Source organism: Aulonocara stuartgranti, assembly GCF_965226115.1.
Source record: "Aulonocara stuartgranti genome assembly, chromosome: 12".
Lineage (NCBI taxonomy): Eukaryota > Metazoa > Chordata > Actinopteri > Cichliformes > Cichlidae > Aulonocara > Aulonocara stuartgranti.
Window position 1 is genome coordinate 3589276 of NC_138948.1, and position 10863 is coordinate 3600138.

The 10863-nt window shown below is 40.4% G+C and overlaps 1 protein-coding gene and 1 long non-coding RNA gene across 3 annotated transcripts; both read right to left on the minus strand.

The window, feature by feature from the left end:
• Positions 1–2214: 2214 nt before the first annotated feature.
• ccl19a.1 (chemokine (C-C motif) ligand 19a, tandem duplicate 1) lies at positions 2215–5574 on the minus strand. Its single transcript, XM_082553199.1, has 4 exons — positions 5120–5574; positions 4075–4198; positions 3854–3968; positions 2215–2647 (listed from the first exon to the last, which is right to left on the minus strand). The coding sequence occupies exons 1-4, from the start codon at positions 5181–5183 to the stop codon at positions 2618–2620; spliced, it is 333 nt and encodes a 110-aa protein (XP_082409325.1). The 5' UTR covers positions 5184–5574; the 3' UTR covers positions 2215–2617.
• Positions 5575–5675: 101 nt separating this feature from the next.
• Positions 5676–10863, minus strand: LOC309718171. Of its 2 annotated transcripts, none has more exons than XR_014279899.1 (3): positions 10748–10863; positions 10247–10320; positions 5676–5697 (listed from the first exon to the last, which is right to left on the minus strand). It is a non-coding gene; the product is annotated as an uncharacterized lncRNA (long non-coding RNA). The 2 variants fall into 2 exon arrangements; XR_014279900.1 differs by lacking the exon at positions 5676–5697 and adding an exon at positions 7296–7372.

Consider the following 10863-nt stretch of genomic DNA (forward strand, 5'->3'; position numbering starts at 1 on the left):
ACAGTGAGGCCAAAGTAGTTCCTGTAAATCCTGACATCTTAGGAAAGTGGCCTTAAAAAACAAACAAAAAAAAACCAACTCATGTAGCCACTGAAACTGTGAGTAAATCAAAGATTATATGAAAGTTCTCTGATCATTGTGGTGATGCAGTGGTTGAAAATGTGAAGGTCTCTTGGAATTAGCCAGTTATTGGGTTCAATGAAGATTCCTGGTAATGGAGCCATAATGTCTTTAAACAAGAGTCTGAGGTTTTGCACAGAACACAGCAGTCCACAGAGCTGTCTATGCCAACGTTTGATGTTCACCACATTCACTAAACCAAATCCTAAACTGACATATAACCATGTAATTATCAGTTTAGCATTTCAACACTTGGAATGCTATCTGCCTCTTAACCAGGGTTTCAGGCCTGTGTGACACCATCAGTGTTTTGGAAAGACAAACCTGCACATACACAGTTATGCAGGATCCAAATACCCAGAGAGACCAACGAGTAACTTTCATATCTGAAATAGGCCACTTTAGCCTGGGACCTGTGGTGGCAGGCTGTGGTTGTGGCCCAGCTGCAGGAGAGGGGTCAAACAGAGGGCTCCGCAGTAACGCACTGGTACTGTGAAGTGCAAAGTGCACCATACCTAGAACTGGAATCAAAAGGCAAGGGGTGAGTAAAGACTGGTCATCAAACTATGGTGTGTGTGTGTGTGTGTGTGTGTGTGTGTGTGTGTGTGTGTGTGTGTGTGTACACATGTTTAGACATCTTTGTGAGGACAGAAAGTTGGCATGTTACTATACTTGTGGGGACCAACATCCTGGTTCCAGCGAGTTTGAAGCCATTTTTGAGGCTCAAAATGTGGTTTTGGTGTACAGTTAGGTTATGGTTGGGGTTAGGCTGAGGGTTAGGGTTAGGCATTCGTTTTCGATGGTTAGGGTTCAAGTATGGAAATCATTATGTCAATTAGATGTCCTCACTAAGATATAAAAACGAGTGTGTGTGTGTTTTCGTGTGTTCTGACCTGCAGTCATTTTGATTTATTCGTGGATATTCATACAGTTTTCATGCAAAACAGTTTAAGCTCTCAGAACTCTGTCTTCTACATGCTGGGTTTACTGGAAACTCTAAACTGACCATAGGTGTGAATGTGAGAGTGCATCGTTGTCCAGGATGTGCCACACCTACCACCTTATGAGAACAGGGATGGGTTCCAACCTTCCCACAGCTAAATGATGGCTGGTTAAACCAACCAAGTGCTTTTAAGCACTTTTATCATATTTTCAAAGCAGTTATGATTCATTATATGAGTCATCTAAAGAAACTGTGAAGATGTTCAAAGCACTAATTACAGTCCTGTAAAAAAATATCAAAACTAACTTTGATATTCAGCTAACCAGAGTAAATACAAAATGCATATTTTAAAAACATTATTTAATTTATCAAAGGAAAATCTATCCAAACTTAGCTGACCCCGTGTGGGAAAAATAATTGCCCCAGATCAGGAATTAACTGTGACCCAGTTTAATTTCACCAGCCACACCCCGGCCTGATTACTGCCAGACCTGCTGAACCAAGAAATCGCTGGAGTAGAGCCTGAGAAACTGAAGCAGGCTTAAAGATCTCAAAAAGCATCACATCACAATCTAAAGGAAGAGCTGAGAAATAAAGTCACATTTATGAGTCCGGAAAGGTTACAAAGCCATTTCTAAGGTGCTGAGAGCCACCATCCACAGGAGTGCATCAACAACTCATCCAGAAGGCAGAGTGAGGACTGCAGATCAAAGTTAAGGTCAGTGTTCATGATTCAACAATGAGATCATATTCAGATGGTTTGGTGTGACTGTCAGTAGGCTGGCCATGCTAGAAAACTCTCCAGTGTGGAAATTTCTCAATAATATCGGCCAAAAGTTCTCCACAGAGATGTGAAAGAGTCATTCTCAGTCATCCAAACACTTTAGTGCAAAAACAGCATTTCTTTGATGATCTGAAACATGTTAATATGACAAATATGCAAAGAAATAAAGAAGGGGCAAATATTTTCCACACAGATGTCTATGAACACATCTATGAACATGGGTTCAGCCCCTATTGTAAAGCTAAATAAGCCAGGGTCTGAATATATACCTACATTAAGATGAATTATAGCATTGTAGTGAAGGTCATTTACTCATTTTCAGTCTTAACAGAGAGTAGAGCATCATCGACAAAGAACACAGGCACGATTTGGATTTTTTGGGGGGGGAAGCTTTATTTTGATAATATCAACACTCACATAAATCCATATGACCAACAAACTGCTTGTTCCTGAGTTTTAAGTTGCTTAGCGAACCAGACACTAAACAAACAATCACATTTTCAGTTTTTTCATGTACCGATATCACAGACCCTTTACTTCTAAAACAAAACACACAGAATACAAAACATAACGTCCTTCAAAATATTTTGTCTTTCATAAAATTGATAGTTACATAAAAAAGGCAAGATATTGTTTTAGTAGGCAGAAAAATAGCTGATCATTTTCATATTAAGCTTAAATTCTTAATTTATTCATGTTGTGGTCGATCCCATCTTTCTCCTCGCTGACTTGGAACCACTGCTCTGGCTGAAGGGTCAACGTTTGATTCACTAGGGTTTCACTCCAGTGCAGCGTTTGCCCTGTAGGAATACAAATGTTCAGAAACCCCAAGGTCATTATTTTCACCACGGCTTTAACTTCCTGTTTTGTCAAGCATGGTGCCTAATGACACAGTAACAGGGGACTCTTGTGTAATCCAGTCGAGTGCAAGAACAGCGATTAAGTGATTGCAGCTTGTGTCTCGACTTGTGCTTTCTAAGATAAAAACGTACGGGTCACTAGCGAGGAATAAAAGAGAGTGTTCTAAAAATAACCAACTATCTATCACAAAAGCAACACAGAGGGTAACAATGTGCACCTAGCAAACAGCTGAAGGTGAGAGGTGAGCACCACCACATGACCAGTATCAGGATTAGCGGTTTAACAGTTCATTGGCCTCAAAACACTTGAAATTAAATGAGGCTTGAAACATGTGGCTGCTTTGGTTAAAGTCTGTGAGGAGTTTAACTGATGATGCCACGACAGCATAAAGTCCAAATATATATGATCTAACATTTCTAAATCTCACTATTTAATACGTTGCAGCTTTTTCTGGTGTTTTTATTTGAAGACATGTTATTATTTATTATTTATTTATTGTATTGCTTAGTAAATGTTATATTGTAAAATAAGAATAAGTGCATGTGAAATGTGCACTGGTGTCAATTTTAAATAATAAACATCTGTTTAAGGGTTATTTTTTATCCATAACACTCATCTTGGCCTGACTTCTAACCTCAGTGTCTAAACCTTCAGGCCTAAAGTGACCTCTGTTCAGTGATGTAAAAACAATTGAAATCCAGATGTTTCAGGCACCATCCCCCCAAAAATATCCAGAAGCTCGTCACAGACAAAACATTAACCCAAGAAAGCAAAAGGAGACGAATTGGAGATGAAGCAGGAGATTAAACTAACATCTTACTGATGTAGAAAGTCCATGTTAGGAGGTGTTTTAATATTAAAAAGACTTTGATTTGATTTAAAATTTGGACCTTTGGACTTTTAAATTCACTGCTTGGTTTTAACTTTGCCTGAAGATAAGTTTCACACAGTGGGACTGATGTGATGATTTTCTGGGAGTACCTGTTCAGCGCACATAAGCAGTCTTCTTAAAACTGCAGCTTACATTCCTAAAAAGCGGCACTATTCCTTCAAATCAAGTGTATTTCGCTTAAGTAGGGTCACCATCTCGTTTAAAAACATCTAAAGAGTTTATCTTGCTGAGAAGCAGAGTAGAGTGAACGTACCGTGTAGTTTTGTTTCTTGCAGAATTTCCTCAGCTGATCCACGTGGCGTTTCAGACCTTCCACCCACTTTTCATCAACGGGGGCGCACATTGTCCGGCCACCTCTGGACAGAAATCTGCCAGAACACAAATCACTCAGGTCAAAATGAGCTTGTGATAGCAGCATGGCTCTATATCCTGATCCCTTACATACATAATCCACTGCACCTCATCAGAACTTACATTGTGGCATCAATAGCGCAGCCTTGTCCCTGGACCTGATGGTGGTAGTTTGCGACGACACCTTTCCCGATAGGTTTTTTTGCCACACTCAAGCAGCAGTCAACGGGCACCTGTGCCAGCGTCACTGAAACACAAAGAAGACCGTGTCAGCAAAAGGTGACGCTCCAAAACGAAACCACGAACACATGCTCTGTCTCTGAGGTCATGTTTGTGAAGGATAAGGTGACGTAGGTTCAGTCCAGCTGAGCTGTGAGGTTTTACAGGAAAACAGCTGTTATAGTTTTTTAAGCGTCAGGTTACATATCAGGTTCGTATATTTGCCTCTTTTCATTCATAGTTTTTAAGATTTTTCTTTTTAGTTGCATCATTTTTCATCATTACTACTTTTATATATTTAAAGAACATATTTCCAGGAAAGGTTTGTTCAGCACTACATGCGTGCAACTTATTAGTAGTTATTAGGATGCAGTCCCCAGAGTGACGAACACGCCCAGGGGCATGGCACGCTTTTGTCACTGGACAGGGATTTTCCACAGTTGAACTTTAGCTTTCACCTACAACAAAGAATGCACCAAGGCGAGGGGAATGCCACTGCCACACCTTTGCCATTGCACTGATAAACAATGCTTATCAGCATATTTATAGTTAATTTTCACATTTACTTAATATTCTGCTCATCATTTTACTATATTTTTACTGGATGTCACCCTCATCTCTACATCCTGCACGAGACTTTGCTGTCCTCTTTTGTTCAGCTCTTTAATGATTCATAAATTGTAAATCTAGCAGAAACAATTGGAGATGCATTTGTCAGGAATCTCTGCAAACGTAAAACTCAAATTCTACAGAACCACAGATGTATATTTAGGATTACTGCTTTCTCTATTTGTCATTTCAAGTGATTATTTTTTAAAGATACATTGCATCCCTTTAAGCCTACAGACATGTTTTTGCAGTGATTCATTTCATATTTCTGCCTGAGATGAAAATGCATGAATAGAAAATAAAAAGATTTGGCACCGGAGGATGCCTGGGAGAAACTCACCTGTGCAGTAACAAGCGATGAAAAGGATGGAGAGGAAGAGTCTGCCATCACCCCTTGGAGCCATGTCTGGTCTTGCAGGAAGAGTTGCCTTTTGGTTTCTCTGGAGACAGATGCGCTGATGCAGAGCCTGTTCTTCCCTTCAACAACTACTGTGGCAAAGGAAGTGAGGGGACTGCTGCTGCAGCACTCCTTATATAGGAACCGTGCACTATGCAACCGGCCTGTTCAAACTTTCACTTTTCATCATCCCACTTTGTTCTTCCTGTTTCTACTTCTCCTAAACCCTTCCCTCTTAATCAAAGAAAAATCCCCTCTTTTATTTAGCTTTAACAGCTGTTTCTTGGCACTGTCTGTTGACGATAACAAGATGAAATTAATCAGACATAACATTAAGCACACATTTGATCAAACCCCAGGAGTTTGTAGCATCCGTCCATTTTCTTCCACTTATCCAACTCAGGTCTGCGCAGGTGGAGAAGTCGAAGTCTAAGACAAACAGCCAGTCACACCCACTAGTTTACCGAACCAGTGCATGTGTTTGGACTGTGGGGGGCAGCTGGAGTGACAGGAGAGAAACCCTGCAGACACAAACATGTGACTCTTGCACTGACTTTAAAAATTGATAAAAATAAATAAATAAATAGCTGTAGTCTGCTTTTGGGAGCCCCACTGGACCACATTGGACTGTATTCTCAGTCACAGTGTCCACTGACATTTCCCATATTGTTTAACAGCTTCTATGGAGATATTAAAGTAACAAGAGCAAATATAGTACAGTTAAATGCTTCGGTCATATAGATTAGAAACAACTAAAGGATTTGACTTGTATCGCTGTGTGCTGAATCCAGTGGACTTGGGCTCACGTACAACTAGATAAGGCATAGCTTAAAGCAAACCTATGAAGCACAGGGTGTGGACACAAGTGAAATAAAAGCTCAACTTTAAAAATAAGGCAGGACATTTAATTTACTTCTATTAAGTTCTAAAAATGGTTAGTAATTCATGGATATGGCAGCTCAGACACTGCAAGGACCAAGAACTGAATAGTGGCACAGTGGTTAACACTGCTGCCTCATAGCAAGAAGGTCCTGAGTTCAGTTCTACCATGAAGCAGGTGTCTGTGGGGTGTTTCCTAGCAATCGCAGGGCAGAGGTTGTACTTGCAGATCTGGTTGAATGAGATGTAGTCGTGCTTGTTGCACTTTAAAAAAATAAATAATAATTCTGCCTGAAGGAGTACCAGGGCCACATTTATATTTGAAAAATAGAACTGTTGTTGTTCATTTTGAGAATAAAGTCAAAATGTGTTTAAAGTTTAAAGTCGATTAAAGTTGTTTCAAATAAAATAAACTGACACGGCTGCAATATGCTCTATAAAATGCCTCGTGTAGACGAGCGTAGAGAGCCTGTTTCACTAACGATCTATTTCAACTTATCGATTTAACTGATGTCACATCATCTACAAACAGCACTACATGTGCAGAGGACCAAAGTGGCAACTCCTGTGCTGTAAAACAAAGCTAACACCGACGTCAAAAAGCTGCAGTAATCATGGGACGCTGGCTCCTAAAGGAAGTCAACCTCCACAGACCCTCGCTGTAAAATGCCCAACTTCACGCATTTAAAAACATGTTTACAGACTGGAACCAAATCCTTTGCACATTTTCTTATGTAACCTTCAATTTAAATTTTCACATTTGTTTCCCAAAGTGCACTGCCTGTACATGAAAACTACTGGGACATCAATCCTCTGGTTAGGGAGACTTGTGCATCCTCTTGGCCTCCCAGAGGTCACCAGCCTGTCGCACTTACGCTATAGCACCTCACATTAATGTGGCACAAACTGATGTCCTGATGATGTTTCCAAAATCCCAACTGTCTCTGAGAAATTGTGGGTTTTTGTGCAACAATAATTTTTTGAATTATGTATGGAAGTGTTCCTTCCCAGTAAAGGGAGCAGACCAATGTTGAGCAGAAGAGAAATGAAAAGAGGGCTGTTGGGACGTCTCTTTTTCAAATGTTGTCTGACTTTTAATTCAGTTCTATCTGTTTTAGTGCCAGTTCACAGCAACGGTTTCCTCAGTGTGGTTTAATCTAACCAGACAGTTTAATTATTCGTGGCTTCCAGGATTCAGAGAATTTATTCCACTTTGACATCATAGCGTCCCACAGTGACTGCAGATTTGTCTGCTGCACGTTCATGATGATAATCTCCAATTCCATCTCAAAGGTGCTCCAGTGGATTGACTGGTGACTGTGGAATAGAGTAAACTTAGTGTCAGGTTGGCACTGAGCACATTTCTGTATTCTTACAGCAAGAAGGGCTTTGGTTTAAATCCCATCTGGGGCATCTCTGTGTGGAGTTTGCATGCTCTCCCCATTTCTGTGAAGCTAATCTGGCTTCCTCCCAAAGTCCAAAAACACGAGTTTAGATTAACTGGTAGCCTCAAACTGAGCTGATATGTGTGAAACTGATGCATGGATGGTTTTTGTTATTTTAAATAAACATGCATGTCCTTCAGCATAGCTTAGCTGGAATACAGAAAACAAGCAACTTTGAGATAAGAAACAGTGCTCTGAGCAGAGAGCGCTTTAGCCTCCTGTAACACAGCTTTCTTCAAACCTGAGGTGAAGTACCCTCAGGGTCTATTTGACTTTTCAGCTGTAGACTTGTCTGACCAGAAACAATCAAATCAGGACCTGCGATAAGAATAAAGATTCCCATTATTACAACACTTTGTTGTAAACTTCCTCGTTGATCTGTTCCTGCGTAAATGATACCTCCATGGAAGAGCTGTACTTCCAGTGAAACAGATACCGCTGCAGCTGAATGTGGTGTCTGTAAAGAGCAGCTTTCTCTTCCCCCCTTATAGTATTGAGGAACTTAGAACAATTGTGACAGACTGATGACCTCTTACTTTTGAACAACTTGTTGAAGGAAATAAGAAGTTGCTTGCACCGCCGTCTTAATGCATTAACAGGAGTAAACACTGATTCTCACGTGTCATTCCAGTGAGTTTCAGTTTCTTGTAACCTGCTGGGTGGAAGTTTGCCTTATTGGGCAAGTGCAGTGTTTGGACTTTCCCTGCTGAAGCACTTACAGGAACGTTTTTAAACAGTTGATACGCCTGAATTATAGCCTCTGGCAGGATTCCATTAAGTAGTCCATGTGAAAGGACTGTGTTGGAAAAAGTCTCTCATTATAAATCTGCGTCCTGCATGAACAAGAAAGGACATGTTTTAGCTTTTGCAATGTGTCTTTGAAGACATGCTTACGAGAATAGTTTATGCACGGTTATTGATGCAGGTAGGCATGAAGATTAGAGTTAAACAAGGCCAGAGGTCATCCATACTCATTTCAGAAAACTTTCACCTTTTACCTTTGCCCACTTTTTCACAGTGATTAATACCACGCTGATGTCATTTTTTGCAGTGTGAATTAAAAACATCCAAGCCATGGGCTGAAAATAAAGTGCTGCAGATGTCACTGAAATCGCACTCTTTTGCACTTTCATATGGAGCGTTCTCAAGACGTCCAGAATAAATGGGGCCCAAATACTTTCTTTTATTTTAGAGATGTGAAGGTTACAGCTGGCATTTCAAGAAAAACTGCTACGGCTGCTGTAATGAAATCGAGAATCAGTTTTAGTAACAAGGAAGAACTTTTTTTTAGCACATAAACAGTGTCATGATGCACGAAACCATGGTGCAGAAAGCTGCATCTGGTCAGACAGAAGAACACAAACCTGCAAGAGGGGATTTGCACAAAATGAAATGTAATGGACGGATGCGAGGTCATCGATGGCTGAACGCTCGTGCAATACAGAGGATGTATGTTCTATCACAAGATGGTTGATCAGTTGCTTTCAATAACTCGCTTTCACAAGGGGTTTAGCAGCCGTGGCAACAACAACTGTAATCTCCATGATTTAAATTTTGCCTTCAATCTCCAAATGATCAACAGTTTTTTTCTTAATGTGGCCCTAATACTCCTTCATAGGGCTGCATCAGGAAGCGCATCAGTTATGCACATCCATCCACTTCGGTGCTCCTTGCAAATAAGGAGAAGCTGAAAGAAGCTTTTTAGCAGCATCCTCCAGAGAGCAGTCAGCCCTCACAAACAGCTGACTGTTGCACTCACATGTCAGACGTCTGGTTACTGTTTGGTAACAGAGTCCATGACAGGAACATGTCCTGTTGATCGATCCTGTAACTAACCAGGCTTGCAAATGCTAGCTGATAACTGAGCTAATAACTCCACCCTCTCATCCCAATATGGTCAAATCTGGTTTCAAATACCAAGATGGTGATGGCCATCCTTAAAATGTTGGTGCACAAAATATTGAGATGGTTTTCAGTTCAATTCAGTTCAGTTTTGTTTATGTAGTGCCAAATCACAATAACACTCACCTCACTTTATATTGTAAGGTAAAGGCCCCACAGTAATACAAATTCATTTTGTTGCAACATGTTTTTATATGCGGTCTGTGATTACCAGTCTGTGTCCAAGTTGTAGTTAAACCTGGGAATTTTCTAACTCCTGATAAACCAGATATGGCTTTCATAGATATGGAAGTGATAACAAAACATGAACACTGAGGTAGATTGTGTCTGAAAATGGAAATCTGATGGAAGAAACCAAGTTGAAATGCAAACAAACCTGAAAGATAAACAATCCTAAAGCATGCTGAAGTACTGAGTCAGTTTACAAATCACACTTACGGTAAAGTTGGGAGAAAGTCTCAGATTGGACTGTTTGGGTTTTTTAGTTACCGATAAGACAAGAGTGAAAGTCAACAGAAATCTGAAGCGTTTAGTTTTGCTATGAAAGGACATCTGTAGCAGATCTGACCAGAGTAAGTGCTTCCCCCCCCCCAGGAGCGTGTTTCCTTTTTGGGTGGTCTGTAGTTATACAGATCATGTATCTTGTGGGAAACTCAAAAGAAATGCCGTGAACTGCTGATCTTTGGCTCCCTGGACAGTTTTAAAGTGAGCACAGAGATTCTGTTACGAGCAGGTCAAATGGTCAAAATGAGCTGGAAGCACTTCCTGTTTTCAGACCCTCTGAATCCCAGCCTGGATTCTCATAAATGTTCAGCATGCTTACCGCCAGTCATTCGTCACTTACACTTACAGCAGTCGAGTCTTTAGGCCAACTCCAGTTTCCATTTGAAGGTTTCATAAATTGTCAGGCACAGCTTCCTGGAAGTGGCGTTGTCAAACATTTTCATTTAAATAAACAGCTGTTATTTGATCATTTATTGCCACATGAATAAACACAACGATAATAAACCCCAAAGGCCTGAAAAACTACACAGAAACAGCAAAACCAATATAATGGTAACTGTAACCAAAAAGAAAAGGAGATGCATGTAAAAAAGAGAAAAATAACCTTTTCCAGTTATTATTTGCCTCACACAACGACGTCGATTCTTCTTGGTAAACATTTTAAGGTGTGTGGTAAGTCGATTTAAATATCTTGAATGAGATACTTCGCTAAAGGGGTAAAATTCTAGACGTCTGACACACTTGGAACTTTTGCCCAGAGCTGTACATTGAAGCATGAGGAAATCACAAATGCAAGCAACAATTAACCACATTTTACTGTTATGTATGTGAACCAACTTACTACAGTATGTATGCAGAGCAGACTGGTTTCAAGCGGCGAGCATCGTGAGAGTCGGAGGCACACTTTGTAAAAGACGTGTACGCACAAGCAAAGCAGCAACAAGAAGGGTAAACACC